Source organism: Myxocyprinus asiaticus, chromosome 29 (genome assembly GCF_019703515.2).
Source record: "Myxocyprinus asiaticus isolate MX2 ecotype Aquarium Trade chromosome 29, UBuf_Myxa_2, whole genome shotgun sequence".
NCBI classification, from domain to species: domain Eukaryota; kingdom Metazoa; phylum Chordata; class Actinopteri; order Cypriniformes; family Catostomidae; genus Myxocyprinus; species Myxocyprinus asiaticus.
Window position 1 is genome coordinate 16733659 of NC_059372.1, and position 19443 is coordinate 16753101.

General features: G+C 42.1%; 1 protein-coding gene across 1 annotated transcript in view; it reads left to right on the plus strand.

Moving 5' to 3' along the window:
- Nucleotides 1-19443, plus strand: part of LOC127420348 (calmodulin-binding transcription activator 1-like) — a 578857-nt gene that overhangs the window by 444319 nt on the left and 115095 nt on the right. Inside the window, exon 6 of the mRNA XM_051662561.1 lies at nt 13623-13694. Coding sequence (XP_051518521.1) covers nt 13623-13694 — 72 coding nt within the window. The remainder of the gene's footprint in view (nt 1-13622; nt 13695-19443) is intronic.

Here is a 19443-nt window from a genome sequence, read left to right on the forward strand (position 1 = left end):
TCAATGGTGAGTTTAACCAGAGTCTTTTTAGCAGAGACCAGCCACTTCTATTAAAATGAATGGGAGAAATTGGAACACCCAACCAAGAAGCTCTAGCACCCAACGTTCAATGGATGTTGCAAGGAAGTCCTGCCTTACAGGTAAAAGAACCCATCACCTTTAAGATACAGACATCACCTGTCAATCATCTCGAGAACGTGCATGTGTATTAGCTATAGAAAATTGCATTTTTAGGGTAATCTGAGGTAAAGAAGCACAATTTATGATACCAGCATTGTCAGATTTTACTGCTGATTTTAAATATGTTCTTTGATCGTAATCTTGAACAACCGTTTTTGAGCTTTTGGTGTTCCCCCATTCAAGTAGATAGGAGCTGCACTGGCATGACTGGAAATAGCCTCACTGGAGTGTTCCAAAGATGGCCAACAGTGGACTGACTTGCTAGAAAGACTTTGGTTTAACAGTGCTCATTGGCACGTGCAACAGTATTCAGCCATTGTCAGTTGTCCAGACTGGAGCGCGTGCTTGCGATAATTTAGTTACACTGATTGCTAAATGTGGATCGCACTGTTTTGGTGAGCATTTTATCGCATATTTTTCAATCAAATGTATTTATATAAACTGCTTAGTTGTGTGGAGTACGGTCAAATCTACAGATATAAAAAAAGATAAGATCACCGCAGTTGTTACAGAAATGTTGTCAGCACATTGGCACATCTTAGGCAATAAAAGAGAAATCGATTATGAAAACTGAATGTTCAAAGAAAGTGTGCTGAAAAGTTTGCTTTTATTCACTATTCTTGAAGTGTCAAACTATCGTGTCTCATCTGTTCAGGGTCTGTAGGGCTTGGGGGAAAAAATGAGAACGTGAAACTGAACCTGCAAATATTCTGATTATATTTGGTTCTATACATCTGTGAGTCAGCCCTCTCAATCACAAACAGCATCTACAGTTAGTTCTTCTTTTGCCAATGATTATCTGCACAAAAAAATCTGGCTCCTGCACTGGCTACTGTGTGCAAATTCACAATATTTGCATGACTAATTTTTTCCTCACTGAACAGGATGATACTTTATAGAGAAAATGGAAGAATAGACATTTTATTTCTTTTTTTCCAAAAAGAAACTTAAATTTAAATGCATGCTTAAGTTAACATGACATTTTTATATGACCATTGTTTTCATATGTGGGTTGATATTGTGAGAGAGCTTTAGCAGATCTAAATGTTTCTCCTTGATTTGTATTTTATTGTTTAAAATAAAGTTGATCAAAAATGTATTGTTATTTAAGAGTATAAGTCATGTTTATTTTTCAGCCAGATCTTATGAAGGAATTTATAGCCAGACCTTAAAACAATTTGAATTAAATATACAGTATACACTGTGACTATTTAATATGAATAAATGCACAGTAAGGTGTTTTTTAAGTAACATGTTACTTGCAATGAAAGGCCCCTGCAAAGTTTTCATCTGGATAATCTGGCCCCTGCAAGAAAGTAGTTGAAGAGCCATGCTCTAAGGCAACATCCTAACTGTTATGGAATATAATAAGTGACTAATTTGAAATGCTTTATACAGGCAGCCACTCTATTAATGGAACAGAGCTAGTATGTATCGCATACTTTTTCTTGCCACTAATTATGAAAGGTGCTATAAAAAATACAACAAATTTAATTGAACTGCAGTTTTGTAACTGCACACTTTGTGATTTTAACTTTGCTTTAGTCTCATATAACCAACACTGGACACAAAGCCCTAATCTTATTTCCAAATCAGTTTGTCATAGCAGTGTAACTGTGGCCTTAACCTCCCTTAGAACTTCAGAAAAACCCATTATATGACATGTGTGGTGTCTGTGTACATGTATCTGTGTACAAGTGTGCATAAATCCATGCAAGTGTGTGTGTGGTGAGTGTGGATATTTTTGTACCAAGACTGCTTTGTTTTTCAATTCTCCACAGGTAAATAAATATTCCCTGTGTGCATTGTAGAGGAGCCGTAACCATAGAAATGGATATTTGATTTATTCCAGAAAGAGCCAAGCTCCTTGGCTTGAGTGCTCACAAACAATAAGTTGGGTAGAAAGCTGGAACCCAGCAACAGCACAGCATCACAGATGACTTTCCCATGAGTCTTCTGCCCAAAATCACATGACTCATTCCAGACCAGACCTCACCTTACACTTGGTCAGATCTTGTCAGGTTTTATTATTATAATATAATGCTGAATTATCATTATTACTATTATGATTATTAGATTTGCATTATACAAAAGTAATATATTTCTGTCCTGTTTACTCCACCTTCACCTGGGGCTTTTATTTTCACACAGAAAGTGCTGTCATATTTACTTCAACTTCACAAGGAGATTTTAATTTGACAGAAAAGGCATTGTATATTTTACAGTTTACAGTGTTCCACATTTCCTGAAACGCTGTAATCTCCTCCTTTTCCATTATACGATGCCGTGTTTGTAGATTTGTATAATATCTTGTTGTGGTTACTAATGTTTGGAACTGCGCGTATGCTTGAACCTGCATTACTTTGATTTCATAATACACGTGAACTGATCTGAGAGCGCCGCCATGTGCGTGCACACAGATCAGCACGTCACCGGTTTGTTCTGAATCACACACAGACCGTGTTTATCTGTCTTTAAATCACAGCCTTTTGTGGAATAAGAATCACATATGACCAACTCGCCATTTTTATGTTATTTTGATTAATTGTGCAGCCCTGAAGGATCGTGAAATTAGTCTACTGATGCGCTCTTTATGAAACTTAATGGCCAAATTAAAGCACATTAAAATCATCGCAATATTCCCGATATTGGTAAATTTTACATCGTCAGCAAAATTATCTCGATTATATCATTAATATTCTATATATCACCCAGCCCTAGTCCCGATACCGCGCTCATGTACAGGTACTCATAAAAATGCTTTGATACCAAAAAACTATACCATCTGACGTATGAATGTCATTATGTAAACATTCAGCACACAAATTAAAATCATGTCATGTCTTAGTGAGATTATTTAACAGCAAAAGCTGTGGTTTAATGTGATAAATATATAGTTTGCACATGCGGTGTTTTAAATGTGAGTGCTTGTGAATGTGTGGAGCCGGTGTTGTGCAGGCATAAAAACACAAAGTGCTCATACCTTTAAGAGATCCTTGACTCATACATGAAAAACACTATTATGAGCATCACATGCTCTGTTTGTAGCAGATGACAGCAGGCAGAGTGCTAATTCACTTTTTAGCGCGAGTCATATTCAGACTACATATTTATTTTAGTAGTAGCCTTTTGCAGTTTAATAATCACTTTGAGTCATGTAGCAACAGGCTTTCCGGATTAGGAAGCTGCTGTCATTACATCAGAGCTCCTTGGTCAAAACAACACAGAAACACTTCAAAATAAAAGCTCCGCCAAAATAAAAGCTCAATTTAAATAAAAAAAGTATGACAGAAATAGATCACTACTGTATAATTATGTAATATTCACTGTTATACTACTGCTATAATAATAATAATAATAATAATAATAATAATAATAATAATAAAGCAATAGTAATTTTATTATATTTAAGCAATATCTCACACTTGTTATGGTCTGTTATGCAGCACTTTATTTGACAAAAAATAAATCCAGTTTTGTATTTAGGATTCTGCTGTGAGTTTCTGTATAAAATCACTTCATTTGATAAAAATAATACAATATCATGTTGAAAATTAATTGTTATACTTTCATTTGATTAAAGTTTTAATGAACAGGGGTGTAAAGTAACGAATTACAAATACTCTCGTTACTGTAATTAAGTATTTTTTCTCAGGAAATGTCCTTTTTTAAGTAATTTAAAAATTGTGTACTTTTACTTGAGTACGTTTTAGGTGCTGTAACTGTACTTTTGCTGCACTATTTTCCCTCCGTCTGTGTTCGCTACTTCCCTGTCCTGATTTTATTTTTATTCATCAACGTGATTGGCTGCAGAGAGTCTTGTGACACCTGTCAAATCAAAACACGCATAGAAAACTTGAACAGCAGCAGGCGCCAACTTCTATAAATCTTCATGGATGTGGAGGACACCTTAAGCAGCAGTTCAACACCTGAACATCCATGGCTGCACCTGAACGGGCTTTTTGCAATGAAGAAGGCCAATTGCTTGATCATGTCATTTGAGTTAAGCTTGCTCAAGCCAGTCGAGATATCAGCTTTAATTCTATCTCTTATTTGAAGAAACGTATTGAGGTAAATCTCATATTTCTGCTTACTAGGTTCTCTGTATCTATAAGGTTGCCTGTAAATGAGCTATTAATCACTGAGATTATTGAGCTGCTGTGAGAGATTTCTGCAATATCAGCAATAGTAATGGGTGATTAAATAATCTCAATATTTATTGAAGGCAAAAAATCCTCGATGTCGATTATAAACTTTTGAGTATTTTTCTATATTTAGCCTATGTTCTAGGGCTACTGTTAGGTCATCTAGACCAGGGATGCTCATTACATCGATCATGATAGCAAGACAACCACTGGTTGATCTCAGTAAAATCTAAAAGATTGACTTTTTATTTCCTCGCTTCTGTAGGCACCTGCTGTATGGCTGAATGCTGCTTATGTACAGTATGTGCGCTTTAAATATGCGTTTGTTTTCCTAGAGCACTCATTCTAACAGTCAAACAGACTTATTCCGGCAAAATGCTCGTCTTGGCAAGGTATTAATATAAACACAGTGAGCTATGTCTAAAGCGAATGTAAACAGTGGGACAAAATCTGATTTGTATCAAAATGTCAAACTTGAAGTGTACATGTAACTGAAAAAAGCACTGTCTAGTATGTCATTAAAAGGCTATTAATCAGACAACATTAACTGGAAAATGAGAAAACCACTCACTGCTTTTGGCTGAATAACTTAAGTAGCTGTAAAAGAATTAATGCAATATAATAAATAATAATATTGTAAAAAAAATGTAATAATTCCGACCCCTGACACAACTATTTCTGGGCTTAAAATATACAATAACTAAATCAATGCGGAACATTGTATCTCAAAAGGAATACAGTGTGACCCAGCCTGTAGTCCCTGTGCCAAAAAACTCTGCCAACCCCTGCTCTATACCGCCTCTGTTGTGTGGGACGTGACATGCCAAATGACAGGTTTTTTTTTTATTATTATTATTTTATTTTTGCTTTCTCTTTGCATTGTTTTGAACATAATGTTTTACTCACAACAATAACTTGCTCTGTCGCCATTAAGGGCAATTTAGACCCTAAACATAAACTCATTTTAATGTAATTGTTTCATACATTACGATTTAAAATGGTGATCAGTGTATTGAAAATAACTTTTCATCTTTTCATCTCTGTAACCGTGTTTATCATAGATAAGTGATGTATTTTAAAAGTTGGCCTACTAAAATAAAATTGTTGCAGGACATCTAGTTTTTTCATTCTTTCTGACAAACAGCCATACAATGGAATGTGAATTACGGTATGTATGCTACATTTTTAAATTGCAGCATAACGTGTTTATTATAAGGGGTCATATACTGTATCTTTCGCAACCCAATACTCACTACACATGAGTACTTTTAAATGAGCTACTCTTTTACTCTTACTTGAGTAGTTTTTAGGAAAGGTACTTTTACTCTACTCAAACTACATTTTTTGGGAAGTAACAGTACATTTACTTGAGTAGGATTTTTCAGTACTCAGAATTTATTTATTTAAATATCATTTTGATTATAAAATTGAAATAAACTGTTGATATGGAGTTCAGAAAAAAAAAAAAAGGTATTGGACTCGGTATCGGGGAGTACTTTAAAAAAAAAAGTATCAGTACTCATTCTCAAAAAAATGGTATCGGGACATCCCTAGTAAAAATTATATAGATAAAGATTTTTCCTTACCATATATACTGTGGTAGACACATTGGCATGGTTGTCAGTGGGCAGGACTGCTTTATAGAATTAAAACATGAGTGTGATGAAGAAACATGGAGTAATGCGAAAATACAGTACAGGTCCAAGACAAGTCAAGACGATAAAGATATTAATAAGACAAACTTTGCTTGTTGTTAGAAACAGCGCAACGCAGAGATTGGGTGTTTACGGTTCCTGAGCAACATTCCAAATTGCAGCATTAATATACACTCACTGAACACTTTATTAGGAACACCTGTACACCTACTTATTTATGTGATTATCTATTCAGCCAATCACATCCGTCAGAATGGGGAAAAAATTTGATCTTAGTGATTTCGACCGTGGCATGATTAAAAGCAGACAGAAAGGCTACGGTAACTCAGATAACCACTCTGTACGACTGTAGTGAGTAGAATAGCATCTCATAATGCACAACACGTCACCTTGAGGTGGATGGGCTAAAACAGCAGAAGACCACGTTGAGCACTTTATTAGTGAGTGCAGAATTCAACTGATGTGTGGTCACAATGTAGCTCATCCGTTAAGAATCTAGAGACAGAACTATCCATTTGAAAATATTAGTTCCCCTTCTGTCACTCACTCAAAGTTGGGTCGATGTAGTGACACTGGGGGTCGCTCTTGAGAGCCCAACCACCTCAGATCTTTGAGAAAAGGCCAATGAGAATTGGCGAGTGGAATTTGCCTGCCACTCCCCTGGACATACAGGTATAAAAGGGAGCTGGAATGCAGGATTCATTCAGATTTTTTCTTCGGAGCTGAGCGGTTGTACTATCAGCGAGCTGAATACTACTGCTGTTCCATTCACCTCTTATGAAGTGTATGCTGTTGGATATACGACACATTTCCAGTGGCTTTCTCTCCTTCTGCACGACGAGTGCAGATTTCACCCCTGGGTGCTTCGACAGCGCTAAAAGTGTGTATATTCCTGCTAAAGAGTATATTTTCTCTATTAGAGCACACACATTGACGTTGAACGTCTTTTTAAAGATGCGTCTTTTTAAAGATGCCTTTCCGTCTTTGTGTGATTCCTGGATGCGGTCATTATATCTCTGCCTGCAACAGCCACGGGCGCTGCCTCACGTGTCTGGGCAGCGATCACACTGACGCAGCGTTTGTGGATGGTTCATGTTCTCATTGCGAGGATATGACCACGGCAACATTGCGGTCACGGCTTTCCTTCTTCCGAGGGAAAGCCACTCTAGCTGCCCCCGTGCTGTGCCTTCTACCCATGGGTGTGAGGCCAGCCCGGCTGGTGCTGGAGGCGATTTGGGGAGTTCAGTGGGCGCGGTCTCGCCGGGTAATTCCCCGCGGACCTCCCATTCCCCAGCACGCTCGTTTGCTCCTGACCGGTTCCGAAATGAGACCAGCCCGCCTCATGGCCGGCTTGATGTCTCTTTCGGGGCCCGCGAGCAGGATGAGTCTTCGATTGCTGCATCGGAGAGCGCACTGGCGATGTCGGATGCCGAGGACTCGACTGGGCTGCAACCTTCGGGTCTGCCCACCCAGTCTGAGGCTGACGCAGAGCTGACCGCCATGCTTGCCCGGGCCGCCACGAGTATTGGGTTGGACTGGAACCCTCCAGCCTCCCCTGAGCACTCGCGGCTTGATGATTGGTTCCTGGGTTCGGGGCACCACTCACGGCCATGCACCCCCCCCCCGGTTCCTTTCTTCCCGGAGTTGCATGACGAACTCACGAGGTCTTGGAGGGCACCTTTCGCTGCTCGAAACAGACTTCCGGGTTCGTCCGCTCTCACTACCCTCGACAGCGGGGCGGTCAACGGGTACACGGAGGTCCCTCAGGTGGATCAGGCGGTTGTGATGCACCTGTGCCCGCAAAACGCCGCCACCTGGCGGGATCGTCCGGCGCTCCCCTCCAGAGCCTGTAGGACTACGTCGTCTCTAAACGCCAAAGCCTACCAAAGCCCGCTGGACAGGCCGCCTCCGCCCTGCATGCCATGGCCCTCCTGCAGGTACACCAGGCCAAGGCACTAAAAGAACTGCACGTGGGTAGTCCTGATCCTGATGTGCTGCAGGAGCTGCATTCGGTGACTGACCTCGCCCTCCGGGCGATGAAGGTCATGGTGCAAGCCCTCAGGCAGGCTATGTCCACCTTGGTGGTCCAGGAGTGCCACCTGTGGCTGAATCTGAGATGAGGGATGCAGACAAAAACGCTTTCTCAACATGCCCATCTCCCAGATTTGACTTTTCGGCGACACCACTGAGGGCTTCGCCCAGCAGTTCTCTCCGGTGAAGAATCAGATGGAGGCCATCCAGCACATCTTGCCCTGGCGCAGCTCAAGATCCCCCGAGGGTGTCCCCCTGCAGTGGCAAAAGCCCAGGCGGCCCCGCCTCAGCCCGAGCCTAGCTCTCAGCCCCAGCGTAGAGCCCCCCGCAGGAAGCTGATGCCCCCCCGTCTCTCGGGCCGGCACGAGGACCCAGAAGGCTCCTAAGCGCCCCTGAGACAGACGACCCAGGGAGCGAGACGTCTGCTACGGAGATGGTATCCAGACCACTCCATCCCCCGCTGGAGGGCCGAGAGGTAAATCCTTTGTTTCCTTTTCTTTACGTCAGACACGATTGTCCCCTTAGTGCACCTCGCCCGGAGCTTGGACGCATGGCTAACACTTTCCAACCCATCGCGGTGGCTTGTCAGGACCATCCGACTCGGCTATGCGACTCAGTTCGCCAGGCGCCCGCCCCGGTTCAGCGGCATCCGCTTCACTTCAGTGCAGGGCGAGAACACTGCCACCGTGTGTGCGGAGATAGAGCCTGTCCCTCCAGCCGAGATGGGGAAAGGGTCCTTACTTCATCGTACCAAAGAAAGGCGGGGGGTTGCGGCCAATTTTAGACCTGCGAGTTCTGAACCGGTCCTTACACAAACTCCTGCTCAAGATGCTAACACAGAAACACATTCTGGCGTACGTCCGGCATCAAGATTGGTTCACGGTGGTAGACCTGAAGGACGCGTACTTTCACGTCTCGGTTCTACCTCGACACAGACCCTTCCAACGGTTTGCTTTCGACGGCCAGGCATATCAGTACAAGGTCCTCCCCTTCAGCCTGTCCCTGTCCCTCTCATCTGCACAAAAGTCGCAGAGGCAGCTCTTGCCCGTTAAGGGAAGTGGGCTTCGGTTCAACTGGGAAACTCTCCCCGGTTCAGAGCATCTCTTTTCTCAGCATGGAGTTAGACTCCGTCTCAATGATGCATACGCAGTCGGTGCTGAATTGCCTGAAGTCATTCAGGCGGAGGACAGCGGTTCCACTGAAACACTTTCAGAGGCTCCTGGGGCATATGGCTTCCTCAGCGGCAGTCATGCTGCTCGGGTTGATGCATATGAGACTGCTGCAGCACTGGCTTCAGACTCAAGTCCCGAGATGGGCATGGTGCCGTGGCACACACCGCTCTGCCGCCACTTATTCAGCTCTTGGACAGACCTTGCATTTCTATGGGCAGGAGTTCCCCTACAGCAAGTGTCCTGATGTGTCGTGGTCACCAAAGACGCCTCCAAACTGGGCTGGGGCATCGTGTACAATGGGCATGCAGTCGCTGGTTCCTGGTCAGGACCGTGACTGGGTTGGCACATCAACTGCCTAGAGTTGCTGGCTGTACTACTCACCCTGCGGAGGCTATTGCCATTGATCCAGGGCAAGCATGTGTTGGTCCGGTCCAACAACACAGCGACAGTAGCATATATAAATTGCCAAGGCAGCGTACGCTCTCGTCGCATGTCGCAACTCGCCCGCCATCTCCTCCTCTGGAGTCAGCAGCGGCTGAGGTAACTGCGGGCCACTCATATCCCAGGCAGCCTCAATGCCACAGCGGACGTGCTGTCTCGGCAGGTAATGCTCAGCGGAGAGTGGAGACTCCACCCCAGGTGGTCCAGCTGATTTGGAGTTGATCCGGCAAAGCACAGGTAGACCTGTTCGCTTCCTGGGAATCCTTCCACTGCCCGCTCTGGTATTCACTGACGGGAGCCCCCCTCGGGACAGACATGCTGGCACACAGCTGGCCCCAGGGGCTGCGCAAATACGCATTCCCCCCAGTGAGCCTTCTTGCACAGACCCTGTGCAAGGCCAGGGAGGACGAGGAACAAGTCATCCTCGTGGTCCCATACTGGCCCACTCAGACTTGGTTCTTGGACCTCACGCTCCTCGCGACACCTCCCAGGCGGATTCCCCTGAGGAAGGACCTTCTTTCTCAGGGACGGGGCACCCTCTGGCATCCGCGCCCAGACCTCTGGAATCTCCATGTCTGGCCCCTGGATGGGACGTGGAAGGTCTAAGCGGTCTACCACCAGCAGTCGTAGACACGATCACTCAAGCCAGAGCTCCCTCTACCAGGCAGCTTATGCCCTAAAGTGGCGCTTATTTGCGAATTGGTGTTCTTCCCAAGCCAAAGACCCCCAGAGTTGCGTATTGGGTCAGTGCTTTCATTTCTGCAGGAGAGGCTGGAGGGGCGGCTATCCCCCTGCACCTTGAAGGTTTATGTAGCCGCTATAGCGGCTCACCACGACGCAGTCGACGGTAAGTCCCTTGGACTGCACGACCTGATCATCAGGTTCCTCAAAGGCGCCTGGAGGCTTAATCCTCCTAGGCCATGCCTCTTCCCCTCATGGGATCTTACCGTGGTCCTCCTGGGCCTTCGGAAAGCCTCATTTGTGCCCCTAGAGTCAGTCGAGCTGAAAGCCCTCTCCTTAAAGACGGCCCTCCTGATTGTACTCACCTCCATCAAGAGGGTGGGGGACCTGCAAGTGTTCTCTGTCAGCGACACTTGCCTGGAGTTCGGTCCAGCAGATTCTCACGTGATCTTGAGACCCCGACCGGGCTCAAGGTTCCCACGACCCCCTTCAGGGATCAGGTGGTGAACCTGCAAGTGCTGCCCCGGGAGGAGGCAGAACCAGTCCTGTCATTGCTGTGTCCGGTGCATGCTTTGCGCACCTACTTGGATCTCACGCAGGGCTTTAGACGCTCTGAGCAGCTCTTTGTCTGCTTTGGTGGACAGTGGAAAGGGAATGCCGTCTGGGTTCGAGCACACTCTACAAGGAGTGTGGCATCCTCGTGGGCACTGGCCAATGTCACCTCTCTAGCAGACATCTGCAGAGCAGCGGGCTGGGCAACACCCAATACTATCGCGAGATTTTACAATCTCCGGGTTGAGCCGGTTTCATCCCATGTTCTTTCAGGTACAAACAGGTAGAGTTCGGTAATACGGAACAACTGGCCGGGTGTATCGCTTGCATATACGCCTTTCCCCTCCCCTGAGGCAAAAATGTGCGCTTTTACCCCCAGTCAAGTTCACGAAGTCGTGGACCCTGGATGTCCTTCCTCCCTAGCCCTATGGTTCATGAACTTGGCGGAGGAGTTCGCAGCTAGCCCCACTATGGGTTCTAATATGCCCTGTACTGGGATAGGTGCTCCACAGGTGCCGATTACTCCGGTAACCCCTGTGATGTATATTCCGCGGTACGGTCTCCCTGTCGGCGGACCCACGTCTCCCTTGGGCAGAGCTCTCTCTACCCCCGGTCGCTGTGTTTGTAGAGTTCCCCCCCCCCCCCTTTTTTCGTGGTGGGACCTACCACTGCGCCTCTTCCATGTGCAGCTGCTGAGCCCATGTGTCGTATTGCCACATATTGACCTCCCCTTTTGGGCAGGATGTGGTCTCCGTGGGGTCTTTTCCCCCTGAAAGAATAGGAAAGGAAAAGAACACCTTCCCCGATGCATATGATAGCATTAGATGGCCCCAGCTGAATCTAATACTCTGTGGAGAGAAAACATAGAGAGAAAAGGCCGCGGCTGGCGTGGCCTGCTCCCATGTTTGTTAAGTTGCTTCCCCCCCTCAGGGATGTGGGGAACTACATGACATCTTTTGGGGTGTTGGGGGAGGTTACGTGCAGTCTGATGCACCTGCTATTACGCACGCAGCAGCTTGCTTGCACCTGCATCGGCAGTTCACGTAACACAGCTGTTGTGCCGTTTTTCCATAGGGACTCCTAGTGTCACTACATCGACACAACATCAAGTGAGTGACAGAAGGGGAACATCTCAGTTACTGTCTTAACCTCCGTTCCCTTATGGAGGGAACGAGACGTTGTGTCGATGTAGTGACACTAGTGGTTGCTCTTGAGAGCCCCGATCACCTCAGATCTTTGAGAAAAGGCCAATGAGAATTGGCAAGTGGAATTTGCATGCCACTCCCCCGGACATACGGGTATAAAAGGGAGCTGGAATGCAGGATTCATACAGGTTTTGTGCTGAGGAGCCGAGACACGGTCCCGGCCATTTCAGCGGCTAGTACAGCGTTGTGGCAAGAGGGACACAATGTCTCGTTCCCTCCAGGTTACGACAGTAACCGAGACATTTTACGGTTTTGAGTCTTTCACTTTTAACTCATAACCTAATGTGAAGCAGTTTTTGCGCTGATGTCAACCCTAACATTCATTTGGTATAAATATACATTCATTTGGTATAAATATAAATATATATACACTACCGGTCAAAAGTTTTGAAACACTTACTTATTCTTTATTATAATTTTTTTTCACATTTTAGAAAAATAGTAAAGTCATTAAAACTATGGAATAACATAAATGGAACTATGGGAATTATGTTGTGACTAAACAAAATCCAAAATAAATCAAAACTGTGTTTATATTTTAGCATCTTCAAAGTATTATTCAGCCTTTGCCTAGAATTTTCAGAAATGTACTCTTGACATTTTCTCAACCAGCTTCTTGAGGTATCACACTGGGATGCTTTTTAAACAGTGGCTGCTTTTCTTTATTATTTGGTCCAAGTCATCAATTTAAAAAACTTTTTTTTTTTTAATTACATTTTAGATTTATAATGAAATAAATTAATATGGTGGCACAATTATATTTTTGTCTACAAAACTAATTTCAAACATTTAAGCATATGCATTCAGATCAAAAGATTTTTAAGATCATGAGAAACATTTCGGTCAAGTGTTTCAAAACTTTTGACTGGTAGTGTATATATAATATAAATATAAAAATGGTATAAATAATCTTTTGGTTTGCGCCCACCAAGTTCTAAATAAAAACATAAAAATAATGAAAATAGATGAAATACTTTCTGTGAAATATTTAATTCTCAGCATTACCACTTGGTTATTTAATAAAAAATAAAAAAAAATATTTTTTTATTTCACACACTGTATCGTGATATATACCGTTACCGTGAAATATAATTACTCACCACATGATATAAGAATTTAGTCATACCAACCACCCTTACTGCCTTTAGAAAAGAATCTTTGTGCTTACTGTATATGGCAGCTGAGGCTGCAGTGTGCGGTAATGAGCCCTAGAGTGACATATTATCTGTTTACAATAAGTATATTAATAACTACATGGTAGTAGGCCGCTGTGCTGCAGCTGGTGAGAACGAGTTTATGCATCATACCATAATGGAATCATCATCAGCCCTGAAAATCAGAGCAGAAAGACTAAGGAAAAGAGATAAAAGAAGATTGGAAGAAACAAAGTTTCTCCATAACCCCTTCTGTACCCTTTCTATGTCCTTTGATTTTAAAAAATAGCCATACATCAGGTCTCCTCTGGGACGAGGTCATAAAGTAGGGTGAACCAGTGATGGGGCCATTGTGTTCTGTACTAACTATGTGTTTCTCTCTGTGTTTGTGTCTCTCTTTCCCTAGTGTCTGTATGGCTGTTATGTCCACTCCTCCATCATCCCCACCTTCCACCGCAGGTGCTACTGGCTTTTGCAGGTAAGGCTGCCAGAGTATTTGATACCTGTTTGTGGAAAGACTTGGTTACCTACTGTTATTTTTCTGGAGTCCTTGAGTTTCTTCCATCCTTTTTTCCCCCTTCATCTGGAGCTAAGCAGCTCTCCTTCAAATCTTATTCAGCTGTAATGGAGAAGGGCAGAGAGATTAAATGTAACCCTTCAGCCCACTGGCTCCTGAGCTCACAGACTGATCAAAGCTAACCTCGAAACTACAGTGCAGCCCAGGGAAAGATGCAGGGTGGGAGAGGAGGTTGCATGCAGATGAATGCTTTAAAAAGCCCAGGCCATAGTTATTCAGGCTTTTTTGGATACGTGTAAACACACATTCGTTTGAGGATGTGGTTCGAGGGTGGATGCTAGTGTGTTTTTAGGTGGTTTCTTGGGTATTTTGGATGGTTGCTCACTGGTCCAAGTCAAAAGAGCCTACCTCAAGTCTCTATAATAATCCGAACCCTAGATATGGTTATTCAAAGGCCTTTTTAAATACAAGTCTGTGGGATTCCCCGCCCCCACCCCCCCCCCCCAGACTTCATAGTCCTTTATGGGGAAAAACTTGCTATTGCTTAGAGAAGTAATACAAACCTCTACTCAAAAAACACTCAATTTATGTGCCAAAGTTTAATACTTAGTGTGTGCTCAAATCCCTTAACTAAGTATGAGCAATAGTAATAGTAATGTTGGCCTTAGCATGCACCACTAATAATTAACCTTAAAACAGTACTGTACTGTCTTGAAACTTAACATTCAGTTCTCTGTAGCTCAGAGTGTTCTTAATAACAGTGCTTTAGCATCTTGCTCATTACAGAAGTATTTCTAGCAAAAGACTGAGTATAACAAGTTTTTTCTGTGTTTTCTCAGTATACTCAGCTGACTCATGTTCTGCTTCACTGCTTCAGGTTGTTCCTGGTTCACTTTGTCGTACACATATGGCATCAGTCTCCAAGGCCTGGCAGCACCCTCACTGTGTCCCTTAGAGCCGATTCGCAAAGGTTACGCAACTGCTGAGAATGCACATAACCCTGCCCAAGCAAATAACAGAGCACAGCCAGGCCTCAAACGATGACATAAAGCTACATTTTTTAGGGAATGTGATCACAGAGAGAGAGAGAAAGCAAAAGAGGGGGTGTACAGAGAGCAAAGAGTCAGAAAGAATGAGCGAGATGAGGATGAGGGAGCGCAGACTGGGAGTGTGCCTGCCTTTTATCCAGTCTAGATCTTCTTTATTGAGAAAAGGCTCAGTAATAAGACAGGGGAGGAGAGGAGGTAATGAGAAAAGAAGCCTATGAGGAATCTCTGCACTCCTCCTCTCCTCACTCGTTTAAAATGCTTTTCCCTCAGATAGCGCCTTATTCTTCTAGGAATGTCTCAGTGGTATTGCACAGCTCTTCTCTTCTCGCTCTGCATAACGGCAGAGATCTTCTGAGGGGAAGTATTATCACCACTACCCAGCATGCATCTCGCTGGCCTCTCTAAAAAGTTCGCATTCATACGGAATAGACTGTCTGAATGGCTGTTTAGAGATTCAGAGTGTTAAGGTTATATTATCTCTCTATGTGAAACACACACAAACACACACATACACGCTCACTCCCTCTGTGTCTGTCCTGGTCCCTCACTTGATTGATTTAATCTTTTCACGTCCCATTCTCTTGTTTAGTGCTAATCGAATGTAATTCCTTGGCTCTCGTTCTTCATCAAATCCTGCATTACATACCTGAGGTGTGGCAACCGGTGACAGGGAGCCGGATATCATTATTATATTAATATGGCTGGATGGGAGGCCACTTTTGGGAGGTTCATTTGTCTTCCAAGCTGGTAGATCTTTAGAAAGTGGTCAATAGCCTTTTCCCAGACCTCTCTATTGAAGAAGAGGAGAGAATTATTCAAATAATTAAAATAAATTAGAAATAAAATTAATAATTGTAATTTACAATATAAAATAAATGGTAACACTTTACATTAAAGGACTATTCTTTGTTCAAGAGCATTTGTGGTATAATTTTGATTAGCACAAAAAATGATTTCATTTTCTTTAATAAAAGCAAAAATCAGTGTTACACTGAGTCACATAAAACTTGTGATTATTTGAGCTGTAAAGTTGCTTAAAATTTTTTTTTATAGTAGTTTTAGGATCACGGCATTATGTCGTAATGGCAACAAAGTTTACTTTACACAGAAAAGGTTAATAAGCAATTTTATTGCACTAAAATCATGTCAACACGCATATTGTTTATTGTTTACCACTATACTTTTGAAACAGTAAGTATTATTATATTATACACTGAACAAAAATATAAACGCAACATGTAAAGTGTTGGTCCCATGTTTCATGAGCTGAAATAAAAGATCCCAGAAATTTTCCATACGCACTGATTAGATTAGATTAGGGCCTAATGAATTAATTTCAATTGACTGATTTCCTTAAATGAACTGTAACTCAGTAAAATCTTTGAAATTGTTGCATTGCGTTTATATTTTTGTTCAGTATATATACAACCCATATTTGTGCTTTTATAAGGAAAAGAAGAGACAAATGGTTTGTGGTAATCAACATTATGCCAAAAATGCTGTCAGTTGTGTTTAACTTGTATTGAAACCGGAATATTCCTTTAAGGTTCTATTTGTTAACATTAGTAAATGCATTAGATGTCATGAACTCACTATGAACAATATTCTTTACAGAATTTTTTTTTTTCTTGGTTAATGTTAATTATAAATTTACTATTGTCAATTGTTTGTTCCTGTTAGTTCATATAATGCATTAACCAGTGTCAATGCATATAACTTTTAATGTTAAAAATATATTAGAGCAGGAACAATAAATAAAAATAAAATAAAAATAATGATAGAAATAATGATAAAAGGTGCTAGTTGTGTTGAGGAAAATAATAATTGCAATATAAAATAAATGGTAATACTTTGTAAAAAGGTTCTATTTGTTAACATTAATAAATGCATTAGGTGTTGTGAACCAGCAATGAACAATATTTTTACAAAATTTTTTATATTGGTTTATGTTAATTTACCAATAATTTTCACAATTTCTCATTGTTTGTTCCTGTTAGTTCATAATATATGAACTAATGTTAATGTATGCAACATTTTAATGTTGAAAATGTATTAGTATATGTTGAAATTAACATTAACCAAGATTAATACAGGATGTGCAGTAAGAGTATTGTTTATTGTTAGTTCATGTTTATTCATGTAGTTAACTAATGTTAATGAATACCTTATTGTAAAGTGTTAATAAAGAAATGAAAATAGAATAAAATATAAAGAAACTTTTAGCAAGACGAGGTTTGACTGTTTTTAAGGTTATTTTTCTCCTGTATCTTGAAATTTACGGCTTTGAAGGAAAAAATGTGCCTCTGTCTCAGCCTCACCAGTATCACAGTAACACTGACTTGTTCTTCATTTGGAAACCATGTTTGTCTGTGTCTGCCTTTTTCAATGATGAGACTGTGATCACTGAGCCTGTATTTGTAAAGGATCCATCTTTGCTATGTATCTCTAAAGGTGACGATATCTATAATCAGCCAGATTATACTTCTGTTTAGGGTCCAATAACATTCCAGTTCACTTTGATTTTTGCATAAGTTTTCCCAATAGTCCAAATATGTAATTTTTTCAGCAGCGTTGTTCTGAAACTAAAATGTTTGTTAGGTGTTTGTTTGGTGAAGAGCAGAGGAGAGGAGAGGATAGCTATGTTGGGAAATGAAATGACTCATAAGACAGAATACTGTTTAGATAAATCAGGAAACTGGCAGCAAACTTGCAAAAAGCCCACCCCCTGTCTCTCTCTCTTTTTTGCCCTCATTCTCAATCTCTCCCTATGATTGATGGCAAGAAATGGCTTCTCCACTGAGAATCAGGATGAGTTGGACCAGAGATTCTGACGCCTGCATGCAGTATACATCTCACTGTCCCACTTCACATACATGCTCATTAAAATAAACAAGCTTGCTCATATAGAAGGAGAGATGGATGCTCTGTGTTGCTCCTTACAATCTGTCTTAAACACACACTGGCTGTCAGATTCACTAAATTTGGCACAGAGCAGCAGGATGTCAGGAGCTGTCCGTGGTGCTGAAAACTTGTTAAACTGTGATCAGATATTCAGGCACTCCAAAAAATACACTTTACAGACTTTATCAAAGCTAATACTGAGTTTGAAATCTCCTCATACCTTAATTTCAACCCCTCCACACCCACATTGCTCTTTAAAGATCGATATTACTCTCAAAAGCTGCCAACAAACAAGATATTTCCATTTTTTGACCTAACTGATTAGGAAAAGTTGAACTCTATCACCACCTCATCTTCTGTATATTTACTTGTAGCCACTGGGCTGGTGTAAATTAGCCTGAGGCGAGAGGCAGCATCTTCCTTTTTGTTGGGGTGTGTGCCTCTCTCCTTTTATTTATTCATAGCTGGTTGTTTGTGTAGCCACACAAAATTTGTGCAGGAGTTGGCGCACCCCTGACCACACACTTCTCTGCCCAGAGTAATGTATATTTAACTTTGCTTACGCTCCAAGAAAGAGTCATTTATGAGGCAAAGTTTCATTAGACTGATTTAACGGATGGGGACATTAATACAGCCCATGTTTGCTTGGGTTTGTTATTGCCGGATTGTTTAGGGTGCTGAATACACAAAAGTGAAATGATGGCATATTGATTTCAGAGTCATGGGATTAATGTCTGTCATGAGGTGCCGAGGTGGTAAACTGAAAGTTTATGCTGTCGCCTGGATCAGCAGCTGACTATTGATTTAGAATTCTTAAGACTCGTGGCTTGTGGATACAGTGTGGTGAATAGAAGTCTGAAAGTTTTGGTTGAGTACAGTCTCAGGACAATATGGAATGATCAGTGTTGATGGGTTGAGGCCTTGTACATGTGAATTATACAGTGCAGGAATACTAGGATGTTGGTTATGATTTGTGATGGGTTTTTCGATGTTCAAATACTTTTTCCTATCCTGCTGAATTTGACTACTAGATAGGTAAAGTTTATAAAAACAAACTTTGATATTGGCTTGACTGGATGGATGAATGGATGGATGGGATTTCGGGTGAATGGATGAATGCATGGATGGATGGGATTTTGGGTGGCTGGATGGATAGATGGGATTTTGGGTGGATGGATGGGAGGGATTTTGGGTGGACGGATGGAATTTTGGGTGGGTGGATGGATGGATGGATGGATGGATGGGATTTTGGGTGGGTGGATGGATGGATGGTGGATAGATTTTTTTTTTATGGATGGAAAAAAAATTCTGTTGGTGCCAATAATGCCACAGAAATTATGCACTGCACCATTTTGTATTGTTTGTTGACTGTTAATGAGAAGGTTAGAGATCATGATGGGGCAGTCCTGCTGTGTATGATGTGTTTATCTGTGTGCATGTGTTTAGAATTTATAGTTTGTAAATCTGTCCTTGCTTTGACATGCACACATACTGTACACATGTATCTTAGTCCAGGGTTGTGCATTCAAATTCAGACACTGTACATTCACTTGCCCTCTTGACTCATCCAACTTCCTACACTGATTCCAGTTATACATGCTGCGAAAGCCTCAACTGGAATACCAGCTATATATCATGCGTTCTTCATAGTGCTATACAACACAAGTTCTTGCATGAACATGCATACTACTGTGAAAGAGATTCTCTCAAAAGATTTTCACCCAAAAATTGCTTACATTTTGTATTCCTTCGGAAGACTT